Here is a 26,926-nt window from a genome sequence, read left to right as displayed (position 1 = left end):
CCTTTCCTGGGAATCGAACTCAGGTCTCTGAGGCACTGCAGGAATGCTGTGATAGAATATCTTACCGCTCCTCACGGGAGATGTTGTATCATGATTGAACCTTTTGTGAAAGTGCTTATCTGATCTTTAGAAATCAGGCTTCATATATTCTATAGTTTATGCCTACATTTTGTAACATTTATTACTAAAATATTAAAAAGTTTCTGTTTTAACAATGTGTTTATACAGATTACTGTAGAAATGGAACACACATGGAATAAGTGTGTTCCAAAAACAATCTATTATTTCCACTCTAAAACTTCACTTCACTCCCAGATAATCAATCAAGGCATAAGCTGGGAGAAGTTTGTGCATGTTCTGCGACGGTGGGGGATGGAATAGCTGACTGCTTGCTGCTCTTAAACATTAACAGGACAAAAGACGCTGGAGTAGAGCTGAGGGCGGATTTAAGAAGCGATTTAAGGTGGGACGGATCTACGAGTTTTTTCGTAGGCTCTGGTAATTCTAGTGTTAAAAGGACACTGTGGCCGTAGATCTAATATTTCTTTCCTACTTTTTAAATAAAAAGAACTGTAGCCTCATTGATGTCGTAATGGCATCCTACAGCGGAGTAGCTTTTCCCTTCCTTTAACATATCCAAAACGTTAACCTTTTCGGCAATCGTTAACATCTTCCGTTGGCGCTTGGGCACGGCCCATGAAGCAGTAGTAGGAGCAGATCGTTTTGGAGCCGTAACGAAGGGCTTAACTATGCACAAAGATAAACACAAAAGAGCACAAAAGTTAAGTCTTTACACAGTGAAACACGTTGCTGCTGAATGAGTGAAACGAGACTTCCTGGTTAACGCCGCAGAATCGAATTCAGCACACAGGAACTTAACTGCGTGCTCTGATTGGTTAGCTTCTCAGCCATCCACCAAAAGCGTCCCTTGTATGAAATCAACTGGGCAAACCAACTGAGGAAGCATGTACAGGAAGTAAAAAGACCCATTGTCCGCAGGACCCGCGAAGCAGCAAAAAATCCGCGTTATATATTTAGATATGCTCACATATAAAATCTGCATTAGCGTGAAGCCGCAAAAGTTGAAGAGCGATATAGCGAGGGATTATTGTATAGATATTCAGCTACATATTGACGCGGTACTTATAGCATTACATTTACTAAGCATGTTCAGTAGTAGTTTTTATCTTATTATTATTAGTAGTTTTATTTAACATTAGAAATCCTGAAGCCTATGAAAAAACTTGTAATCCCAGGCCACCTTAAATTCCTTTGCATCTCTCCATTAGCATCTTTTGTTTTGTAAATGTGTCGATCAGCACAAGCAGCAAGCAGTCTACAAGTCATCCTGCAAGTGAATCTGACACATGCATGTCCTTCAAGAGACAGCAGGGTATGGTAAGCTCGCCAAAGTATTGTGCAAAGTTCTATTTGTGATTATGTTTTGTGATGGTCTTTATATCAAAAACATTTATATGTTACTTACAGTATATAAATGCCAGATCAAGTGTTATTTACCTGTTTGCCTTGATTTATTTACTTTTCTTCCTACAGCGTAAAGTCACAATTAGACTGCAGGGCTTCCTGTGTTTAATCAACATGAACATGCTGACAAAGTAAATGTGCAATGCTACTCCTTATTCAGAAAAAGATCCCAGTCGTCCCACAGGAGAAAGACTTTCCGAGACTAAGTCATAAGGCTTATTAAACTGTTTCTGGAAAAAGGCAGAAACGTAAAAACAGTTGCATAAAGTGTGACAGGATCTTCCACTTCCAGCTAAATTCATTTGCGTACTGAAGTAGCATTGCACATGTACTTTGTCAGCATGCCTTGTTAATCTAACACAGGAAGCTCTGCAGTCTACTTGTAACCCTTGTGGCTTCTGGTAGCCTCTTCAACCCAAAACCATCAATAGTCATGTACAGAGAAGAGCTGGGCTAATGAGAACATACCCATTGAGCAAGGGTTTGGTGGAAAAATGTTCATGTGCTTTTATTAAAACCAGAAAAACAAAGGTTCAAAAAGTGAAGTGTTCCAAATATTAAATAAATAATCCCAATAAAACCAGTAAAGGTTAAAAGTCATCAAACAAATATTATATCAAAACCAGGTTAAAATCCATGGACAGAATCCATCCATTAAAACTACAACAAGCCACAGTTCTCTCTAAAATGATATTCCCTCAGCTCACCCATACAGGTCACCTCAGATTACCGAAACATCTGCCAACACTTTAATGGGGCAAAGGTCCTCATCACCAGTCTTTTGGCACAGAGTCTTAGTCCCTCGCATCCGACTACCACTCCTTGGCCTTATACAGGAGTTGTCCTGGAGTAGTTCATTAGCCCTCGGCTTGCTCTTGAGCATTTATCGCAGAGGGCTTGGACATGGACAAAGTAGTAGACATATTTGCTAAAGTTCATAGTAACAAAATAATCACTATGGCATAATTGTATAATATTCTTAAATAGTGCTGTTCTGCAATTTATGAAGTTAAGGGAAAGTGTGTCAAAAAAATATATATATGTCAATGTGTACAGTAGAATCACACACTGATGACATTCCATAACATCCTGTTCATTCTGTATTTAAGTCAAAACTCAAGCAGCACAAAATCCAAGGTGTTTGTGTCGAGTGTTTAAGTTATTTCTCGGTAAATATACTTCAAATGGGGCTATTGACATGAAATTTTCACCAGATGTAAGTAACAACCCAAGTAATCCACACATACAAAGAAATCAAAACAAATAAGTCCATAAATTAAGTTATGTGTAATGAAGTAGAATGACAAAGGGGAAAAGTATGAAGAAACACGTGAAGAAAAAGAGATGGAAAAAGGCATGGAAAGCCAAGAACCCAGCTGAAATCTATCAGTATTTAGAAAGCAATCCTGCCCCCTATCAGTGTAAATTAATATCAGCTGGTTTAGTCCTAATTGATGGCCTATAAAAAGGTTTCTCATTACCAAGGTGTACACAAGAAGCATCTCATGATGGGTAAAAGCAAAGAGTTCACTCAAGACCTTTGCAAGCTTATCGTTGCAAAACATATTGATGGCAATGGTTACAGACATATTTCTAAACTTCTGAATGTTCCTGTGAGCACCATTGGGGCCATAATACGGAAGTGGAAAGGACACCATTTCACCATAAAAGGCGACAACCAGGTGCTTTTCGCAAGATTTCTAACAGAGTCAAAAGAATAATCAGAAGAGTTGTCCAAGAGCCAAGGACCACTTGCGGAGAGCGTCAGACAGACCTGGAATTAACAGGTGCAGTTGTTTCAAAGAAAACAATAAGTAATGCACTCAACTGCCATGGCCTCTATGAACACTCACCGTGCTAAACTCCACTGCTGAAGAAAAAGCATGTTGATGTGTGTTTAACGTTTGTTGTACAACATTTGGTCAAGCCAATGGAATACTAATAGAATATAGTTTGGTCAGATGAGACCAAAATTTAACTCATTGGATGTCATTGCACACACCATGTTTGGAGGAGAAATGGCACTGCGTATTACACCAAAACACCATACCAACATGCTGTTTTTCAGCATAGGATACTGGTAGACTTCATATAATTGAAGGAAAGAGGAAAGATGGAGAAATGTACTGGGACATTCTTGAATCTTGAAGAAACTTCTGCCATCTGCCAGGATGCTGAAGATGAAACAAGGGTGGACATTTCAGCAAGACAATGATCCCAAACACACAGTCAAGGAAATGCTCAATTGGTTTCAGTAAGCATGTTCAATACTTATTCCCTGTGTCATTTACTTTATTACACATAATTTATGGACTTAATTTGGATTTCTTTGCATTTGTGGATAACTTGGGTTCTTACTGAGATCTGGTGAAAATTTCATGTCAACAGCCCCATTAGAAATATATTTACTGAGAAAAACGTTGACACGTTCCAGACTTATTTTCCTCGCTGTATATTCTTAATGCAAATTCTTGCTGTTATGTTTGGTATTTCATGTTACTAAATGGAAATTCCTTTATTTGCTCTTTCATCTTGTTAAGATGTGTTATTATAGGAAAATAAAGTACATGTGCAGTAGAGGGGTCGTCTTTTCTGACATTCCAACATAATGTAATCATAGGCTAATATTTTTGCTATAGATGTGAATATTATTATAATTACTCTGGTATTGCATGCAAATTTAAGGAGAAATTAAAACCACATAAAGTAGGCACTAATTTGAGTTGAGGATTAAAAAGTGGCAAAACTTGTCCTGTAAAGTGCTCCTTCTCCCCTTTCGAGTCACTACCTACCAAAAGGTCTATGAATGTCAATGCAATACACCTAACATTGCGAAAATGTAATGTCATTCCAGATAGATTTTATTGTATACCTTAGGCAGTGTTAAGCCATGCCAAACTGAGTCAGTTTAGTTGACATGCAGCGAAGGAGACAGGTGGTTGGTTCTATGTAGTAAATGGTACATTAGTATGAACGATGACACATCAACTGTAGTGTCTGGGGTCAAATCTCATCGCATGACTGTCTTTAGAATATTTAAATGACAAAGACTAAATATGTTGTTGTCATGTCAGTGATTTTTGACCCTCTGATCTTGCAGACAGCCATTCCATTATTTGCAGTGCAGTGTGCAGTATAATAAAAATATTTAAAAATGATAATCCCCATCACTGATCCCTCTGTGCCTATTGCATTCCTACATGCTAAATAGTACAGATCACTATTGCAGATATTGAGAGGTTAGAGTATATTTAACATAATATAAATTAAAAGAATGCAAATTTAAAAATAATAAGTGGTGCATCTATCAAGAAAAAGTCCGAGTCAAGTTGCAAGTCATCAATAAGCAAGTCTAAGTCAAGTCACTTTTTAAATATTGTTAAGCAAGTCATTACATTTAAGTCTTGAGTCTGACTTAAGTCATGGGATTTAAGTTGCCCACCACTTACTTACTATACTATTATTAGAATACTATTATTTTTAAAATAAATAACTAATGCACAATGAATTAATGGCTGGGATAAGGGCTTTACTGTGCTTTGTTATAAACTGGCATCCTGTCCATAACTTGTTTTTCACTGCCTTGCATTTGATGACTATGTGGTAGACTCCACATTAAAAAATAAGTAAATTAATTTTAAAAAGTGGCTCTGGAAAATGAACAGAGAACTAATGCTCCAAACAATTGATAATTTCTTCTAATATAATGAGTCTTGAACATAAGCCATTGCAAAAGATATGTATTATTTTAACAGAGCATAATCTATTTTATGTAGCTTTAATAATAAATTGGTTTAAGCTTATTTTAAAAGATTATATCTAAAAACATAAAATTAATACAGAGCTTTCAGCAAATTGTTCCAGAGTGCTCTTTGAACCCTTAACAGGACAACAGACAATTAAATACATAACACATACTAAGGATATGTTGCAAAGTTTTGTGTTAGTCAATCTTCTACTTTATATTTCTTTCATAAACTCACCCACTGCCTTCAACAATTGCTTCCTTTAGGTGTATGTAACTAGTAGGAAACACACCCTATGAAAAAAAATATTATATAGATAAATATATAGATAAAATTAATACAGACGCATAACAAATAGTATTGTGAAAAATATACACATAAGCCTGTTTAAATAGGTTGCCCCTTATACAATATTTAAGTTCAATCAATAAATCAGACTGACCACATCTGTAATACAAGATTAAAATACAGAACAATGAAAAGGATTAAAAATGCAACTGGCACAGATAAATATCAGTATTTCTAGTAAGTTTCTTCAGTTAAATCAAACTGCATACTGTAGTGGTGCTTGAAACTTCAACTCCCCGCAATGGCTCTAATTGGTCATCTGCTGAGGGTGGAAGGGCTGTTGGGAACAAAGAGGCCAGCGCTACATTTAAAGTGGGCTAGTGTTACCAAAAAAAAAAATATATATATATTATAATAATAATAATATATATAGTGATCTTTGGCCAGCTTGTCATCACGGTCAATACCCCCAGGCCGCCAGATGCAGCCCTCCCTGCAGTATGGAGGTGCACCGAAGACCAGCAGGGAGTCATGGACTTTGTAGTTTTTATCCTCAGCCCTGCTGGATACCACAGGGGCCGCAAGAGGGAGCTGCAGGGAGGACTGAAGATTCCTTTGTGCCCTATAACCCGGAAGCGTGTCAGTGGAAGTGTGACGTGCTTCCAGGGTGAAGAAAAGGACTTTTTACCTGACCCGGAAGTGATACAAGATCACATGGACTAGGGATTGAGAACACTTCCAGGTCAGGAAATATAAAAGGACTATGAGAGCTCCCAGACGGTGAGCTGAGCTGGGTGGAAGGGTGGCAACGCATCTGGGAGTGGAGGTTTGATTTATTGTGTTTATTATTGTGATTTGTATGAGTATAGTGGAGGAGAGGGTGCTTTGTGCACTGTGGCATAAAAATAAAGTCGATTATTGGACTTTTACCTGGTTTCTGGAGTCGTGGACAGGGGTTCAAAGGAGCGATACTGCCCCCTATCTGTCACTATATATATAGTATCAGTTCACGAACATCTCGGTACATGTACAACTCGGTTTACGACCAAAAAGTTCGCCAAACATTTGCCTCGGTTCAAAAACACATATTCAGTATACGAACAAGCCAGTTTCCTTTTCCGTATGTGCATGCTGATGATTTCCGCACGCGTTTCATTGTTCTCGGTCAGACGTGCGTGCATGCTTTCGCTGTGAACTCTTTGTGCTCTATTTCATTTCCCTTCCGGTTAGTACGCACCGATTACTGTATTTAAGCACGTGTTGCGCTGCTTCATTGTTCTCAGTCAGACGTGCGTGCTTTATCTGTGATCTCTTTGTGCTCTACAGTATTGTGTGCTTTTGCAGTTAACCATGGCTTCTAAGCAAGTGAAGAGTGGTGAGAAGAAAGTTTTGAGATTTGTTGCAATGTTACTTTTCTTGGTGGTTTATTAAATTACAGTTTTTTCAAATGTTCATTTTTTTCCCCTGTGCTTAAAGCTCATTAAAAAAAGCGTTTATACAGCGATCGGTTGCAAGGCTATAGTGCGAACTCCTGGAATGTTACTTTCTTGGTTGCTTGTGGTTGGTTTTTAAATAAAGTTCAGATTTGTTCAAATGTTCCTTTTTTTCCCCACTGTGCTTAAAACTCATTAAAAAAAGTGTCTTATACAGCGATCGGCTTGCAACGCTATAGTGAGAACTGCTGCAATGTTAGAGAGAGAGAGACAAAGGGCGAGCTAGCCTGCGTACTGGAGGGAGAGAGAGAGAGAGAGAGAGAGAGAAGGCGAGCGAGCCTGCGTGCTGGAGAGAGGGAGAGGGAGAAAGAGAGAGAGAGAGAGAGAGAGAGGCGAGCGAGCGAGCCTGCATGCATGCAGCTGAACAGGGAGCCTGGGTGTTTGTGTCAGTGTTATTCAATGTTTTTACATTAGTTTACTATTACACTGTGCATTCTATGGTGTAATTAACTATATTTGTGCTTAAAATCTTTAAAAAAAATATATTTACATACAGTTCGTACGGTCTGGAATGGATTAATTGTATTTACATACAATCCTATGGGGGGAAATTGCTTCAGTTCATGACCAAATCGGTTTACGACCAGAGGTTTGGAACGAATTATGGTCGTGAAACGAGGTTCCACTGTATTGGACTTTTACCTGGTGTCTGGAGTCGTGGACAGGGGTTCAAAGGAGCGATACTGTCCCCTATCTGTCACTATATATATATATATATATATATATATATATATATATATATATATATATATATATATATATATATATATTTATTCTGTGTCTAAAATTCCTGTCTGTCTACCTCCGTTGTGATACCTGTGCCTTCTCAGTTCATCCTGGATTGTTTCTGGGTTGAGGTCTGGGTTGTCTACTGTCTGCCTGTTACGTGAGGACTTTATGTGGATTTATGGCCATCCTGTGAAGGAACTACCGGTACGACTATCTTTACGTTCCCCTTCAACGTGTGGATCTACCTGTCGATTTACCTTCGTCTTTACATTACATCAGTGGCTATTTTTTTCATGGACTTTACTGTGTGGTTATTGTTTTAGTTTGTTTTCATTTTGATTGTACATCGGCGTAAGGGGAACTGGGGTGGGATCACTGTTTTCATTTATTATTAATACATTCTTTATTTGCTGTTTTATTACCGGTGGCTTTTTGTCTCTACTTGTGAGTGCATGAGGGTCGGGCCAAGGCTGGGTGCATCCCTGGAATCTCCACTTAAAATAAATAACACATCTTCACATCTGATGGGGTGAATCTTAGCGGCACTGGACTGCTACAGTACAGTCTATTGAACAATGAGGAAATGCTTTCATAAAGACAGACCAGAAAAATTTTAAAATCTATTTTCCATTTTTAAGAATGTCAATTTCTTATCTGTAACTTCTACATTCTAATTACAATACCTTTATTTGCTACACTTTGTGCGTCTGTCTCAGTCTTCTTTGCTGAAACACTTACTGGTAGAAAATTTTAATCTGAATGAAAATACACATATTCTATTAACATGAACCCTGAAATGACTGTGATTTATTGGATATATTTTCAAAGTTTTGACTCATTCATACAAGTTATTGTCAAATGATGGCTATTTGCATGAAATGTTAAAGCTGATAAAGCATCTTTAATGAATTAAACTCCAAGTACAAGATTCATTAAGAGATTGAATAAAAAACAATTTTCTGTTTAGAGATCAAAATTAAATATTACATTTGGAAACATTTCTGCTTTTGTTCTTCAAGCAATAAATACAGCATGTACTACAGCATTCTACAAAAGAAAAAAAATGTTCTGTACGTTTCTCATATGGAGTATTGCTAGGTATTATAAAGTGCACAATGACACTATGCAGCAGGTTATCGATGGACTGAATGACACCTCCTTTCAGGATACTACTGTACATTAACACTGACAAGACATTTAGCTGAATCATCTTTCATGACTGATTTCATTACATGTTATATGACAAAATCTATTGCACCCACCTTTCTGGACTTGCGTCTCAACCTGTATCCACGGTACCAACCTATTAAAAACAAACAAGAGATTAAGATCTTTAGGTATAAAATATGTACTGACAATTTCGTATTCTTCTGATACTAGACAGAAAACTCATTTCGATAGCTGATTTGGAAAATAAAAAATGAATAAAGCTGTTCACAATCTATTTAAAAAGCTTCTTGTATATATAACAATTAAGATGGAACACATTTACACTCCTATGAAAATTACATTTAATTTTCTTGCAACTGCAGTTTAAGGTCCAGTTTATACTTCATGCTCAGAATGTGTATGTGCACAAATCATGGCTGCCACATGTTCCCAGTTCTCACATGGACACATCCTATGAGCACATCCTCAGAAATTAACATAACGCATGCATAAGTTACAGTACCAGCAAAAAATCAGGGGGTGCATTGTGTTGGAACATGACATCCGAGTCTGTTTACTCTATCAATATGTGACAGAAAGCCACTATGCAGAACCTAAAAGATCAGTGTACTTGCTTTGAGGTTTTATGAATGGTTTGATGCAGTGAAGCAAATCATGAAACTTAAAAACTGAAATACAAATGTATTCGGGGTGCTTTTCTTTTCAAGCAACCATCATAATATCACTACACATTTTAAAGGTCTCACACACCATCTTCTGTGTAGTCTTTTTTTTTGCAAATTCACAACAGCATCAGAATGTATGGATGTGTATTTGAGCAACAGAGGAAAAAAAAAATTAGGGACACAGTGAAAAGGTCTATTTTGTGTTTAAAGTGGAAATTTCAAGTATAATCTCGAAATTTCCACTTTAATCTCGTAGTTTATTTTATCATTAAAATAGACTGTCGCAAACGTCATCTTAAAACCAAAACCAACCAGGTTGTTAATGTGCTATGTGCTTCTGGGGCTTCCTCCTGCATCGACAGCTGCAGCAACTTCCACACAGAGTACATTAAATATATGATAATCAGCTCTCTTCACATTTAGAATCCTTAGATTTACACTTCATATCTCTTTCATTATGAAACGTGTTAAAGTATGTATATTACATTTTACAGATAAATCATTAACTTCATTTAAATAATGAATACTGACAAAAATTACACATGAGGTGGCAGCACAGTGGCAGAGTGGTAGCGCTGTCGCCTCACAGGGAGTTACGTCCTTGGTGTTCCCTGCCTGGAGTTTGCATGTTTTCCTGGTGTTTTTCACAGTGTGCTCCAGTTTCTTTCCAAAGACATGAAGGTTTAAGGATTTGGTGATGCTAAAATGATGCTAGCATATGTGTGTGTTTGTATTCACCTTGCAATAAGCTGATGCCCCATCCAGGGAATGTTTGCATGCATCCCTGTATTGATGGATGTAATCATTAAACATCCACCGTTTTCAGAGATATTGTGGCAAGGTGTCCTGAATTTAATGGATGTTTCAGGCAATTCACAACACAATGAAGCCGAACGCTGTTTTCTGACAGTGATGATATCTGGCACTGCCACCCGATGGATTCCTCTAGATTTAAATAAAATACAATAACAACAACATCATTTATTTAAATAGCACATTTTCATACAAACAGTAGCTCAAAGTGCTTTACATAATAAAGAATAGAAAAATAAAAGACACAGTAAGAAAATAAAATAAGTCAACATTAATTAACAATAAGAAGAAGAATAAGAGTAAGGTCCAATGGCCAGGGGGGACAGAAAAAACAAAAAAAAAAACTCCAGACGGCTGGAGAAAAAAATAAAATCTGTAGGGATTCCAGACCATTAGACTGCCCAGTCCCCTCTGGGCATTCTACCTAACATAAATGAAACAGTCCTCTTTGGATTTAGGGTTCTCATGGAAGGACTTGATGATGATGGTCACGTAGACTTCTGCCTTTTAATCCATCCATCATTGTTGAAGCATCATGATGCTTTGAGTAGGTGGAGGTGGCACAGGCCACCACCACAAAGAAACCGGAAAAGAAACAGAAGAGTGAGTAGGGGTCAGTACGGATTTTAGAGCCACCATGAATAGTTATTATGATTAATTGAACATACAGAGTATCAGGATTAAGTTAAATTGAAGTTATAAAAAGGCCATGTTAAAGTAATATGTTTTCAGCAGTGTTTTAAAGTTCTCTACTGTACTAGCCTTGCGAATTCCTATTGGCAGGCTATTCCAGATTTTAGGTGCATAGCAGCAGAAGGCCGCCTCACCACTTCTTTTAAGCTTTGTTCTTGGAATTCTAAGGAGACACTCATTTGAGGATCTAAGGTTACGATTTGGAATATTAGGTGTCAGACATTCCGATATGTAAGACGGGACGAGATTATGTAAGGCTTTATAAACCATAAGCAGAATTTTAAAGTCAATCCTGAATGACACAGGTAAACAGTGTAGTGACATCAAAACTGGAGAAATGTGTTCGGATTTTCTTTTCCTAGTTAGGATTCTAGCAGCTGCATTCTGCACTAGTTGCAAACGATTTATGTCTTTTTTGGGTAGTCCTGAGAGGAGTGCGTTACAGTAATCTAGTTGACTGAAAACAAACGCGTGAACTAATTTCTCAGCATCTTTCAGTGATATAAGAGGTCTAACTTTAGCTATTTTTCTTATGTGAAAAAATGCTGTCCTAGTGATCTGATTAATATGCGATTTAAAATTCAGATTACAATCAACAATTACCCCTAAGCTTTTTACCTCCGTCTTGACTTTGATTCCTAATGTATCCAGTTTATTTCTAATAGCCTTATTGTATCCATTATTGCCAATCACTAAGATTTCAGTTTTCTCTTTATTTAATTTGAGAAAGTTACTATTCATCCATTCTGAGATACCAGTCAGACATTGTGTTAGTGAATCAAGAGAATCGGGGTCATCAGGTGCTATTGATAAGTACAACTGTGTGTCATCAGCATAGCTGTGGTAGCTCACGTTGTGCCCTGAGATAATCTGACCTAACGGAAGCTTGTAGGTTGAGAATAACAGCAGACCCAGGATAGAGCCTTGTGGAACACCATATCGGATATCATGTGTCTTTGATTTGTAATTACCACAACTAACAAAGAATTTTCTCCCTGTCAAGTAGGATTCAAACCAATTTAAGACATTGCCAGAGAGCCCACCCATTGACTAAGGCGATTTCTAAGAATATTATGATCAATGGTGTCAAATGAAACACTCAGATCTAAGAGGATGAGAACAGATAAATGGCCTCTGTCTGCACTGTACACACACAAGTATAAACAGTAAACTGCTTGCGTTGCAGTAGCACACGCAGGCATACGCATCATGTGAAGTATAAACCCGGCCTTAAACAGTATTTGACTTATAGGAATGAAATATATTCAGTCAAAGGAAATTAATTTGCTTTTGCTTTAATACTTTCCTATTAATAAATGCCTTGAAACTGAAGATATAATTAACAGTGTTACTAATGAATAATTTATTGTGTTTATAAAAATTACTTATGAATAATTTTAAATACTTCAGTTTTTTCTATCTGGCACCTCCTAACTCATCAGTACAAGAAAACACCATTAAATATAGGTGACATTCTGATGTTTGTTTATGCAGAAAGTCAAGATTTTTGGGGTTCCCTATTATTTTTGACCCTCTAGACCCCAAAACACTCATTTGTAGATGCCTTCAGCAAAAATGATCAGACCTTAAAGTTGTGCATGCTACATCAACCGACTCTGGAGTTCACAACCCTAATGGTATTAGATGAAACAAAGTTACTCTCTTTCACAAAATTTTGGAAAAATTGCGATCGGTAATATATACATGTGAAGTGTTGTTTTATGCTATTTCAAGGTTGCTGGTCACAAATTTGATATGTGATTCTTTACTGGTAGTTCTAGTCCTCTAATTGCCACTTACAGGAAGATTAAAAATTTCAAGCATTAGCCTTTGGTATATTCATTTTAGACTATTTCAAGGTTAGTGATTACAAATATGAATTTATTTGTGATTTTTGATCCTTTACTAGGGATTTAGCCTTCTAAAGACCACTATCACAGGGTGAAAAATGGCACAATTCTATTACAATCAAGAATATTTACAGACTTTAAGCATTTACACTGAAGCACACATTTTAATATTTCAAATACTTAGCAAAACTGTTCTTGTTTATTATGTACTTATAACTCATGAAGTAAAACATTACAGTTCTCATGAAAACTCCAAATTAAGGAGGTTTATTTTAATACAGAATTTTTGTGAGCTGAAAACTTTTAGAAGGCATGTTCAGTTTTTGTCTCTTTTCAGCTTGCAGTTAAATCATGTAAGCTATTTCATTTTATGTAATGGAGCTCTGCAGCATCTTGAAGAAATTTCCATCACAAATGCAAAGTGTACCAAACCCCATGCTGGGTTTATTAGTCTGTGTGGAGTGACCAGTTTTCCATGGGGCATGTGGATGAGTTCCTACGTAACATTTTTCTGAATTTGTATTAAAAGAATACAGAAGCCTGCAAGTGCATGTATTTCATACATTATTATTGAAAAGAAAGACTGACATGTTAATGCAATGATAATTAAGGTGGGCTGGCGCCCTGCCCAGGGTTTGTTTCCTGCCTTGCGCCCTGTGTTGGATGGGATTGGTTCCAGCAGACCCCCCCGTGACCCTGTAGTTAGGGTATAGCAGGTTGGATAATGGATGGAAGGATAATGGAAGAATGAATGGATAATTAATCTTTCATATACACATTAAGTACTTAACTCTAATATACATCCTAGTCTCAAATTTGGTTCCAGAATTTACTTCTGCATGGTCAATTTTTTAAGTACATATGGTCATGATGTCACCATTGTGAATTTTTAATCATGCTTCAAACAAATACAAAAAACATTTTAAAATTTGGAGAAAGAAAGGCAAAGACTAACTTCAGCAGGTTTGTATTTTATTTGACATTTGCAAAAATCAGAAATACAACTGGAAATACTAAAAAGAGCATAGCATCCACCTGGATGTCCAGCCTCGCACTCACTTAGCCCAAACTAATTCCCACCATATCCAAACCTTGACCACGATGGACAGCTGTGTAAAGAATAACCAGAACTCCTGAGCTAAATTAATGTACTTGCATAAGATGAAACGCAAGGCGAATAAAATTACCACCCAGTAAACAGGTATGAAAGCTTACACAGAGAGGCAGTCTATCTGCTAGGGAAGTGGATCAGGGAACATTTACTGGTGAGAGGTTAAAAAAAAAAAAAAAAAAGGTCTAGTGAAGAAGGAATGTCATACATAATTGAGGAATAATAACAGAAAAAAATGAAGATAGCAAACAACATTTGACCAAACAGAAAACACTGAAGGGCAGTACCAGAACATGTTGAAAAAAGAATGTGAAGTTACTGGAAGTTTGCATTTTGTGGAGTAAAATCAAAAACTGAAAAATATAGTATGCAAGATGAGAGAGTCACTTTACAACTTAGGGATAAGTAGTGTAAATTGTGTTTTTTTCCTGGATCAAAAGGCAAAAGAGTACACTAGGTGAGTGGGAAGTGGAACAAAGAAAACAACCCCACAGCACTATAGCTAAAAAGAAAAAGCCAGTACTGGATAAACTAATGAATCAGTAAAGAGTGGAATGTCAAGCAGCCCGATTCAAACAGATTGCTGAGCTTGCCGATTCATGTTGTGTTTCCTTCAAGGGAAAATACTAACTCAGCTGCCAATAAATAGTAAGAGCAACATTCATTGGTTCATAGGTTTAATAATGTCACAAGTGCTAAATGACAGTATTACTATGCTATAACAACAAGAACAGAAGAAACAGTAGAAAACAAGGAAGAGCTCCAAAGAGCACGGAAGAAAAACGCATATAAGCTTATTCATAAGTGCAGCTACTGAGGAAACAAAGCACGGTGTAAACTGTAAGTTTAAATTAAGTTTATGGACACACTCCCTTTGCCATTTGTCATGCCTTCGTCGAGTATTTTATTCGCGAGATTCAAGTTTAATGAGAAGACACGAGGTATAAACGAGACTTTGGATCACTTTGTAACAGAGTTAAAATTGCTGTAGCGAGACACTTTAAAGTGCCGGGTCTTAGCTAACATTAAATAAAGCCGTGGACATCGCAGCATCACACAAGAGAGCAGCTCACGTGAACTAACTGAAAGCAGTACGAGTGATCACTTCCATGCATCAAACCTGTTCAAAAAACGCATTACACAATTGACAAGGTAGGAAAAGAATATGCTCCGAGCTGAGCTCCACAGCTAACGCGGTCTTGTGGAAGCAACTTCGTCACGCTGTCACCAAATACTCACAGAAAAATCCACAAGTTAATACACACGCTGTCTCTAGAGTTTCTCCACACTCAATGTTTTCCTCGCATCCCCGTTACACCCTCTGATCTCCCATTTCAATTCAAATCCCTCCAATTTCCAGTAAGGCTCTGTTTCGCGAAGGCAAGTAATAAGTCTCAGGGACAGACCCTACAAAAGGTTGCCATTGATTTGAGGTAACATTGCTTTTCTCCTGGACAACTAAATATTGCATTCTCAAGAGTAATCTCAGTGCACAGGCTTGGTCATATTACAACCGGACTGCTGAACTAACAATGTGGTATACAAAGAGATCCTTAACAGTTATTGAATAGTTATTGGTATATTTTCCCTTAGTTTAAAAAAGGTTTTCTTTTCTTCTTAATAAAAATTTAAAAGCAGTACTTATATATGTGTATGTATGTATGTATGTGTGTATATGTGCCGTTTGAATATATATATATATATATATATTCACATACACATTAGCAAAATACCCGCGCTTCGCATTGGAGAAGTAGTGTGTTAAAGAAGTAATGAAAAAGAAAAGGAAACATTTTGAAAATAACGTAACATGATTGTCAATCAATGATTGTTTTGTCACTGTTGTGAGTGATGAGTGTTGCTGTCATATATATATATATATATATATATATATATATATGTGTGTGTGTGTGTGCATATATATACAGTATATATATATATATATATATATATATATATATATATATATATATATGTGTGTGCATATATATATATATGTTTTTAAGTTTGCCGCAGCATTTTTTGAGGAGCGTCAGTATCTTCTAAGCAAACAGCCTCTGTGCAAACAGCCCCTCTGCTCACATCTCCTCCGTCAGCCGTAGAGAACGTCAGAGAGAGAGCGCGCGCGAGATTAAAGCAAATCATTAAAAAATAAGTGTGCTTTTGGAAGCACCGCAATAAAGCGGCATTTCTTAGAGGTGCGTCCGTATCCACTAGGCAAACAGCTTCTGTGCAAACAGCACCTCTGCTCACAGCCCCTCCGTCAGGCGCAGAGATTGTCAGAGAGGGTGAGATATTGGCAGAGACAAGCAAACAATCGAGCCCTGCACGGGAAGCATATCTTATATCATTGAGGAGTTTTAGTTAATACGTAATACATGCTCTGATTGGGTAGCTTCTAAGCCATCCGGCCAATAGCGTCCCTTGTATGAAATCAACAGGGCAAACAAACTGAGGAACCATGTACCATAAGTTAAAAGACCCATTGTCCGCAGAAATCCAGCGAGCCAGTGAAAAATCCGTAATATATATTTAGATGTGCTTACATTTAAAATCGCGATAGAGTGAAGCCGCGAAAGTCGAAGCGTGATATAGCGAGGGATTACTGTATACACACACACACTATATATATATATTATATATATATATATATATATATATATATATATATATATATATATATATATATATATATATATATATATATATATATATATATATATATATATATATATATATATACACACATACATATATACAGTCCCGATCAAAAGTTTAAGACCACTTGAAAATGGCAAAAAATCATATTTTGCATGGTTGGATCTTAACAAGGTTCCAAGTAGAGCTTCAACATGCAACAAGAAGAAATGGGAGTGAGACAAAACATTTTTTGAGCATGCAATTTAATGAAAACAAAGATTAAACTGAAACAGCCGATCAAAAGTTTAGGACCACACCTTCAAAAAACCAGAAATCAAACTTCCAAACATGAACTCAGTACTAAGTAGCTCCACCGTTATTGTTGATCACTTCAAAAATTTGTTGCGGCATGCTTAATGCAAGCGTTTCCATGAGGTGAGTGGGAACATTTCTCCAAGTGCTGAAGACGGCCGCACGAAGGGTATCTGCTGTCTGGAACTGTTGTCCATTTTTGTAAACTTCCCTTGCCATCCACCCCGAAAGGTTCTCAATTGGATTTAGATCAGGGGAACAAGCAGGATGGGCCAAAAGAGTGATGGTATTCTCTTGGAAGAAGTCCCTTGTCCTGCGGGCATTGTGTGCTGTAGCGTTGTCCTGTTGAAAAACCCAGACGAGGGCCCTCAGTCATGAGGAATGCTCTCTGCAACATCTGGACATAGCCAGTGGCCGTTTGATGCCCCTGCACTTCCTGAGGCTCCATTGTTCAACTGAAGGAAAAAGCACCCCAGACTATTATGGCGCCCCCTCCACTGTGGCGCGTAGAAAACATCTCAGGTGGGATCTGCTTGTCATGCCAGTAACGTTGGAAACCATCAGGACCATCAAGGTTAAATTTTTTCTCATCAGAGAATAAAACTTTCTTCCACCTTTAAATGTCCCATGTTTGGTGCTCTCTTGCAAAGTCCAAACGAGCAGTTCTGTGACGTTAAAGGAGATGAGGTCTTTCAAGACGTTTTTTGTTTTTGAAGCCCTTCAGTCTCAGATGCCATCTGATGGTTATGGGGCTGCAGCCAGCACCAGTAACAGCCTTCATTTGGGTCGAGGATCGTCCAGTGTCTTGACGGAGAGCCATTTGGATCCTCCGGCTCAGTGCTGGTCAAATTTTTTGGGTCTTACACTTGACTTTTTGGTTCCATAACCTTTAGGATCACTTAAGAAATTCCAAATGACTGTCTTACTGCGTCCCACCTCAGCAGCAATAGAGTGCCGTGAGAGACCCTGCTTATGCAGTTCAACAACCCGACCATGTTCAAAAAGGGAGAGTTTTTTTGCCATTGCCATCAGAAAATCTGCCAAAGTCTAGGTTATCAACAATGATCCAACTAGGCACTTGTCATTCAGTCCAACTCTGTTAAGTGTGTTTGCTCATACCGTTAGACAGATGAATTCTGTTGCTAATACAAGGATCTTCCAGAGAAATGTCAGGTAGATACTCATGTAATTAAGGAGTGAGGGCAATGTCTGGCATTTTGCAATATCTATAACTTAATTTTTTGAAATTGCTTTATTAGATATGAGTAATGATCCTGTAAGGCACACAGGAGCTGGCTTTCTGGATAAGTCGACAGGTGCTGACTGGCATTTTATTCTGAATGCCATAAAATAAACCCATGCCCTTTGGACACCTCCAAAGTAATAAAACAAGTCTGCCTTCATCCTGCCTGCCTTTTACTTTTCTCACTATTCACCCTGTTACTGACTAACAGATATTCCTCCATATCTTAAACAGCTCTGCACGTGCCTGTTTGGAAGCAAGAAACATCACAATACCATACAACAGAGCCATAAGCGCTTTATAATTTCCAGACGCCCGAGTAAAGTATTAATAATAATAATAATAATGTAACAATTTCAGTTTCTTTTCATGCCTGCTTTTATGACTTGCTGTCTTGAGAAAGACCAGCATTAGAAAGAAAGAAAAAAAAAAGACTATGGTTGAAAAGTTTGGGATTTTGATAGCTTTGATATTTAATCACAGCTGCCCTAGTACCACTAGGATATTTTTGTCTTTTGGCATGTTTTTGCTGTGGCCGCCACTACACCCATTACCATAATAATAAAGTATAAAAAAAAAAAAAGCAGCATTAGCATATGTACGGACGTAATGTTCAGAATCCTCATGTATTTTAATACATACTTATTATTAATTTGAATATTCAAACTATATTTTTTGGTTATTTCAAGCAAGTCATTTCACATGAGGACTTAATTGTTTTTAACTAAATGCTAATTTTGGTCTCAGGGCTGCTGGTAGCTCTCCTAACCCAATGCAATTTTCAAGAAAAGAAAATTTCATAAAGTGGGAAGACAGAGTTTCAGGAGAGACACAATGCAGAATGCACAATTATGGTGCAGTGCAAAATGTATACTGTATATTGCATGCTTATGCACTTTATGAGTGTGTGCACCTTCTGTTGGCACTGTCAACAGTTCCTAGAAAATACACAATTTCATTGGGTTATGTACACATAGAAACATGCTTGAACTTGAACAAATGGGGTGCCTCAATGAGAAGTTTATGAACCAAACCTGTGTCAGATAACAACAGATCACTAAGCTTTTGGAAACATAAGAAATTTTTCTTAAGTTTTATTCTATCAATTTTTATTTTATTATAATGTAATACAGTGGTTTCAAAAAATAAACACTTATAATTCAGATCACTACCTTTAAAAATACTTTTGGGTGCTCTAAAATATTTGCTCAGTAATATATTTCATACAAATATAATCATTTCTGTCCAGCCTAACAGAAATACACTGTGTACACAATTATTAGGCAAGTGAGTATTTTGACCATATCATCATTTTTAATGCGTATATTCCAACTCCAAGCTGTATTAACTTGAATGCTTATTGGATTTAAGGTGATGTGTATTTGTGTAATGAGGGAGGGTGTGGCCTAAGGAGATCAACACCCTATATCAAGGTGTGCAGAATTATTAGGCAGCTAGTTTTCCTCAGGCAAAATGGGCCAAAAAGAGATTTAACTGACTCTGAAAAGTCAAAAATTGTAAAAAGTCTTTCAGAGGGATGCAGCACTTTTGGAATTGCTAAGATATTGGTGTGTGATCACAGAACCATCAAACATTTTGTTGCAAATAGTCAACAGGGTCGCAAGAAACGTGTTGAGAACAAAAGACGCAAATTAGCTGCCAAAGATTTGAGAAGAATCAAACGTGAAGCTACCAGGAACCCATTATCCTCCAGTACTTTCATATTCCAGAGCTGCAACCTACCTGGAGTGCCCAGAAGTACAAGGTGTTCAGTGCTCAAAGACATGGCCAAGGTAAGGAGGGCTGAAACCCAACCACCACTGAACAAGAAACATAAGTTGAAATGTCAAAACTGGGCCAAGAAATATCTGAAGACAGATTTTTTTCAAAGGTTTTATGGACCGATGAGATGAGAGTGACTCTTGATGGACCAGATGGATGGACCTGTGGATCAGTAATGGGCACAGAGCTCCACTCCAACGTGGAGGTGGGGTACTGGTATGAGCTGGTATTTTTAAAGATGAGCTAGTTGGACCTTTTTGCATTGAAGATGAACTCAAAATCAACTCCCAAACCTACTGCCAGTTTTTCAAGACACTTTCTTCAAACAGTGATACAGGAAAAAGACCATGATTTTTATGCAGGCCAATGCTCCATCACTTGCATCGAAGTTCTCCACTGCGTGGCCAGCCAGTAAAGGCCTTAAAGATGAAGGAATAATGACATGGCCCCCTTCCTCATCTGACCTAAACCCTATCGAGAACTTGTGGGCACTTCTTAAACGCTAGATTTACGGGGGAGAAAAACAATACACCTCTCTGAAGAGTGTCTGGGAGGCTGTAGTCACTGCTCCACAAAAAGCTGATCGTCAACAGATCAAGAAACTGACAGACTCCATGAATGGAAAGGCTTATGACTGTTATTGGAAAGAAGGGTGGCTATATTGGTCATTCATTGATTGATTTATTTTTTTTGAAATGTCAGAGATGTTTATTTGTAAATTTTGAGGTGTTTGTTTATTATTCTCACTATAACAGATGAAAATAAACAAGTGAGATGGGAAAATTTTCATTTTTCCTTTAGTTGCATAATAAATCTGCACACTAATAGTTGCCTAATAATTGAGCGCACATATGTATTCCCCTGATGATATTCACACTCACATTTCTGTTGTGAAACATTCAGGTTTCAGGTTTATTAACATTTTGGATTGACTGATAGCACTGTGTTTGTTCCATATTAAAATTAATCCTCAAAAATACAACTTGCCTAATAATTGTGCACACAGTGTACTTTACCTCACAATTAGCAGAAAAAGGGATATTTTTAGGGTTCTTTTATCTCTTTCACTGTAGAGCCAATGTCTACCTATTTTTTTCTACACTATACCCACTAGATCCAACCATTCTATTATTACTGAATAACTGCCTTTAACTATTAATTCTTACTTACTATCACAGTAGAACTTCATGCAACATTCTAAACATCATTATATTTGCATATATATTTAATAGCCGTTTAAATAAATATTATAATGTGAGGAAATATTGACTACGGTGGGCTGGCACCCTGCCAGGGGTTTTTTCCTGCCTTGTGCCCGGTGTTGGCTGGGATTGGCTCCAGCAGACCCCCATGACCCTGTAGTTAGGATATAGAGAGTTGGATAAAGGATTGATGGAAATATTTAAAGGCTTTGACCTACAGATTGTCTGACTGTGACAGTCTAAGTTGGCTGCAAAAGTAGCATGACACAATTCTTGAGGGGCAGAGGTTGCTCCTGCTGAGCTCTCCACATAGTAAGAACCACCATGCGCTTAGTGCAGAATCCAGCAAGCACCATGGAATGGAGGTGGGAGAAGGAACAGGACTCTCCCGGTCCATAGGACACCGAAGGAAGGCAGTGAGTGCCAAGAGATAGGCTTTAAAGATATACAGAGCCCATAGGTGGACACATCCTCCTGCTGAAGAGACCCAAAAGTGTAAGCAGAGGAGACGTTGGTTTTAAACTGGTGACACTGAGGCTAAGGATTGTTTTTAGGTAAAGGATTCTGCCCAAGGATTTTCAACATTGTTTTAATGGTTTACTGCATTTATTGTTACTTATTACTGGATTTTAACCTATGCACATCACCTGTTTTTATTGTATAATTTATTTATTGAAGGAACACTACAATTTTGAACCCTTATTTATTTAAAGTAAAAACACTAAACATTTTACATGTACCTCTTGACTGTGTGTGTCCCCATTTGCCCAGCTCATCTTTAAACGTGTTGTCGACAGTTTAGGGTTCAAAAGCCACCAGGGACAGTGGAGCCAACACAAACAAATACACAGGTACTATATGTGCTATATGCCAAAGTTTTACTCCTCAAAAATTAGTAAGTAGATAATGAGTTGTGTTTCCATTTTTCCAGAGTATAAGATGAAGTCATTAAGATTGTTCTTTTGTTAACTATTTGTAGCACTTCCTTTTAGACTGTAGTCAAAGCAAACCAAAATATACCTTCAGGGACCAAATTAACAGTTTACAATACTTGTAATTCCTTAATTTCAATGTTTTCAGTATACAGGTAGACCCCAGGTTATGGACACCCGACCTACAACTTACGAACGGGGCCACAGCTGCAACGCATACGCCTCAGTAACTGCCACTCCGTCATTTTCGGCCTAGGGACCCTGCAATCGGTGGCTGAACGGATGCAATTTTGCTGCTTCCGCAGTGTACTGTCCCTTGGGCGACTCCTGGCAGCAAGTGGTGACCCATGGTCCACAGTCACCGGGGCCATGGCTATCACTCGTGTGCAGGACAGAGGCTACTGCTACTAACTGGATAGAGCGGAGGGTGGTGTTTCACCGCCCAACCACCACACACGGTTGCCCTGTTCATTCTCGGTGGGCGGCTGATAGTGCTCTAAGCAGTGACCCAGTTGTGGATGAACAGAGGCCATTCAGAGTGAACATGGCGGCTGGGGGGGACATGTTTGGGGTAGTGGGGTGGGGTAGCACTGTAGTGTGCCTCAGGTGGCTGTCTGTTGAATGGGGGCAGTGGTGGGCAATTCACTACCCACCTTTGGCCGCACCGTGTTCATTCTCAGTATTGCAGTGAAGGGGACAATAAACTGCACCTCGCTGCCCACATTCATTCTAAATAGCAAGCCTGCTTGTACTGTTATGCACATAGCAGGAAGATGTCTCTTGTCAGTACATCAGACATGTTGACAACGGGTGCCTTCCTGCTGTGATAGCATGTACCGTGTACAGTGCTATGCAGAAGAGCTCATCTTAACCTTTTGTCTTCACCCTTCAACAATGTCTCTGAAACACAAATCTGATGCAAGCGCTGGTGATACAGTAAAGAAGAGAAAAACCATCATCATTGAAAATAAAGTAGAAATAATAAAAGGTCAGAGAGAGGTGAAACTCCATCATTCATTGGCAGAGCACTTGGTTACAATCGGTCAACAATAGCATTTATTAAAATAACGTACCTGTTCCGACTTACATACAAATTCAACTTAAGTACAAATCTACAGTCCCTATCTCGTACGTAACCCGGGGACTGCCTGTAGTCAACTAGCCACCTACCAAATAACTGTTTATTAATCACTGCTTATTCTAAAAGAATTGATAAGCCGAAAAAAAAGGGCATTTCAACATGGAACATTAACTGAACGAAGGAATTACAGAAGAAGGCGAAACATGAAATAAAGCAGGAAGAGCTGAAGGATAAGGACAGGATAAAAATTAAGGGCTCATTATGCAATAACATGAAGAGGATGGCTGGCATTCATACAATAATCAATAATCGAGCTGTACTGGCAGGAGTTAAAAATGACTATCAGTTGGCGCAAACCTTGAATGATAATTTGAATAACAATATTGTATACATATACCTGTGACCTCAGGCTAGAATAAGGTTAATGTCTGTCTCCTGTACCATAAAAGGTGAGTAAAAGAGACTAGGATCAGGAAGGGCACCATGCCTAAAGATGTTCTCTTCCAATATCCCTTTGATAGATGGGATACAAAGATAAGTGTTTTACAAATCAAAGACAAAGTGCAATCCATAGTACTTCATGTGTTCCACCACCTGTTCATGTCAATAAGATTGCTGGGGAACCCTGCCAAAGTAAAGACAAGAGACATGCGATTTATGATGGTCCCAAACCTGAAGCACTGTGGGAAGGACAGTTTGGTGGCAGGGAAGATAGAGAAGCAATGAGTAAAGGTGTGAAATGGAGAGTTTAAGTTTTGAAACCTAGAAAGCTGTTATTATTATGGAAAAAAAAAAATCAGACACAGAAGAAAACCAGATGTCTGTGGCATATATCAAACTAGACAAAAAGGTAAAGGTGCAAGAATACTTAGTGGATGGTGGTATTTTGCACACATTCTTTTGGCAAGGGAACAGTGAAGGATATGCTTCAGTTGATGTACCTATATCAGAAAAATCGACTGACAAAGTGGTGAAGGTGATTAGGTAAAGCTAACAAACTTTTAGTTTATAGGATCAGCCAAACCACATTTTTAAGTAATAGGAAAATATTTGCTAACTTCCCATCTTTGCCCAGAGTTCAATGATTTATGAGGAAACAAAAAGCACTAACCTTCATAGATCTCCAATATATGTACTGTATCTCCAATTTGAAGGGAAAGCTCCTCTTCTCCTCTTGCATCATAATTATAGATTGCTGGAAAAAAACAACAAGAAAGAATATTTTTGCCATTTTTTTAAAATTGCAATATTTTGCAAACGTTATGCTTTATTTCATAAATGTTTCCACCATTGGTGTGCTTGTCTCTTCCAGTGACGAGTAGAAACAGCATCACCAAGTATATGAAGGCCACACCAAAAACAAAAATATATATACTGTATGACATTAGTTTTACGTTCCATAGTAAAATATTTAGAAATGGGACCAAATTTAATTCATAACTTAGTCATTCATAAACACAAATTGTGTTAATATTACATAGTGAATAAAATCAATTAACTTAATTAGTAACAAAAACTAGTCACTTTTTAAGAAAATAGTTAGAAGGAAGACCTGTAGCCACTGTGGCTCTGCAGGATCAGAGTTGGCCAACTTTGAAAAATACACTTAAAATGACCAAGCAACACATGCAGATATTGAGACTGTATGATTTTATGTATAATGCAAGACAAGTACTGAGCTAATTTTAAATTGGTAGGAAATTAAATTTAAAAAGTCTACAGTGGGTTAATTAAGAGTTGAAAAACAAGCTGCAAAAGAAAAAAACAGCTGTATAAGGCACATAAGACTAAAAACTCCAATGTGAATCATAGGGTGAATAAGAGTATAAGGACAACCATTAAGAAGGATATTACGAAAGCTGAAAGGCAGTTATACAGGAATATAAGCAGATAAGGAAAAAGATGGTCCAAACAGATTCTTTCAGTATTTCAGTAGTAAAAGAAAGGTCAAGGATGAGGTCCCCATGCATGAGGAATATAAAGAGGAATTTAAAAAAATAAAGACAATTAAATAGCAGATGCTTTAAACTTGTATTTTTCCGAAGTCTTCATGTGTGAGAATGTGGATAATCTCCCAGCAGTAAAAGGAACTACTACGGAGTTAAAAAGGGATTTGGAAGTTGTAGAGGGAAAGGTATTACTTATATTAAACAGTCTGGAATCAAAGAAATCACCAGGATCTTATAATATTTATTCTTGATTACTTATGGAGATTTATGTGTACATGTATAAACCCTATGACGCATATTTTTAGGAGGTCACAGTACACTGAAGAAATTATGAAGGACTAGAAAATTGCAAATCCAAACAACTATAGGCCAGTAAGCTTAATGTGCATCACATGTAACTTAATGGAAGGAATTATTAAGGAAAAAAATTGACCAACACATGGCTAGAGCAAGAGTTTTACTGAACAGTCACAGCATGGGCTCAAAAGAGGGAGGTCATGTTTTACTAACATACTGGAATTCTGTGACGAAGCAACAAAAGTATATGAGCAGAGTGGTGCATACAATATTATTTATCTTGACTTTCAGAAAACTTTTGATAAGGGGCCACATGACAGGCTGAGAGTGAAATTACAAAAGGTGGGAGTTCAGGATATTGTGTAGATGGGTGCAAATCTGGCTCAGGCACAGGAAACAGAGGGTTATGGTGGGAGGAATCCTACAAAATTTGGCTGATGTTAAGAATGGTTTCCAACAGGGGTCACTGCTAGGGCCACTGCTATTTTTAATAATTTCTGAATAGGAAGACAAATAACAAGCTTGTTAAGTTGGCAGATACCAAGCTAGACAGTTTGGCAAATAATCTAGAATCAGTTGAATCATTACAAAGAAACCTGACCAGCATACAGACTTGGGCAGATTTGTGGCAGATGAAATTTAATGTAAGTAAATGTTAAGTATTACACATAAGAAGTAAAAATGTTAGCTTTGAATACTCAATGGGAGGTCTGAAAACCAAAAATAAACCTTATGAGAAGAATTCAGGAGATGTAATGGACTCATCACTATCTACTGCCAGACAGTGTTCAGAAGCCATTGAGAAGGCTAATAGAATTATAGGTTAAATAACATGATGTGTAGAGTACAAGTAATGGAGTTTAAGCTCAAACTTTAGAATGCACTGGAAAAGCCTCATCTGGAATACTGTGTGCAGTTTTGGTCTCCAAGCTACAAAAACGAGACAGCACTGGAAAAAGACCAAAGAAGAACGACTAAGCTTATTCCAGGGCTATAGGCGATGAAGTCTGAGAAAATATTAAAAGAGCTGAGCCATTTCAGTTTAAGCAAAAGAAGATCAAGAGGAGAAATTATTAAAACATTCAAAATTATTATGGGAATAAGTAAAGTGGATTGAGACTGTTAACTTTAAAATTAGTTCTTCAAAAAACACAAGGGACACGGTTGGAAATTTGTTAAGGGTAAATTTCACACAAACATTAGGAAGTTTTCCTTCACATACAGAACCATAGACGCATGGAATATGTCACCAAATAGTGTGGCAATGTTGGCTAATTTTCTTTTTCTATAACATCAGAAAACTTTCAACGAAATCTGTCATACCATTTTAGAGATTAGGTTAGCAAAACCTGAAAAAAGGGAAAAATCTGAATATTTCAAATGAGCCTTCTTCAGGGAGCAGCTAATAGGTTACAACCAACAGATGTCCTGCAGCAATGAAAGTA

General features: G+C 37.6%; 1 protein-coding gene across 1 annotated transcript in view; it reads right to left on the bottom strand.

Annotated features, from left to right (window-relative positions):
* Positions 1-26,926, bottom strand: part of dock1 (dedicator of cytokinesis 1) — a 710,521-nt gene that overhangs the window by 665,674 nt on the left and 17,921 nt on the right. Inside the window, exons 3-5 of the mRNA XM_039774569.1 lie at positions 24,347-24,430; positions 9,004-9,044; positions 5,469-5,524 (exon numbers count right to left, since the gene is read on the bottom strand). Coding sequence (XP_039630503.1) covers positions 5,469-5,524; positions 9,004-9,044; positions 24,347-24,430 — 181 coding nt within the window. The remainder of the gene's footprint in view (positions 1-5,468; positions 5,525-9,003; positions 9,045-24,346; positions 24,431-26,926) is intronic.

Source organism: Polypterus senegalus, chromosome 1 (genome assembly GCF_016835505.1).
Source record: "Polypterus senegalus isolate Bchr_013 chromosome 1, ASM1683550v1, whole genome shotgun sequence".
Taxonomy (NCBI): Eukaryota; Metazoa; Chordata; class Cladistia; order Polypteriformes; family Polypteridae; genus Polypterus; species Polypterus senegalus.
The sequence above is the reverse complement of the archived record's forward strand: the minus strand, read 5'-3'. Positions and strand labels throughout refer to the sequence as shown.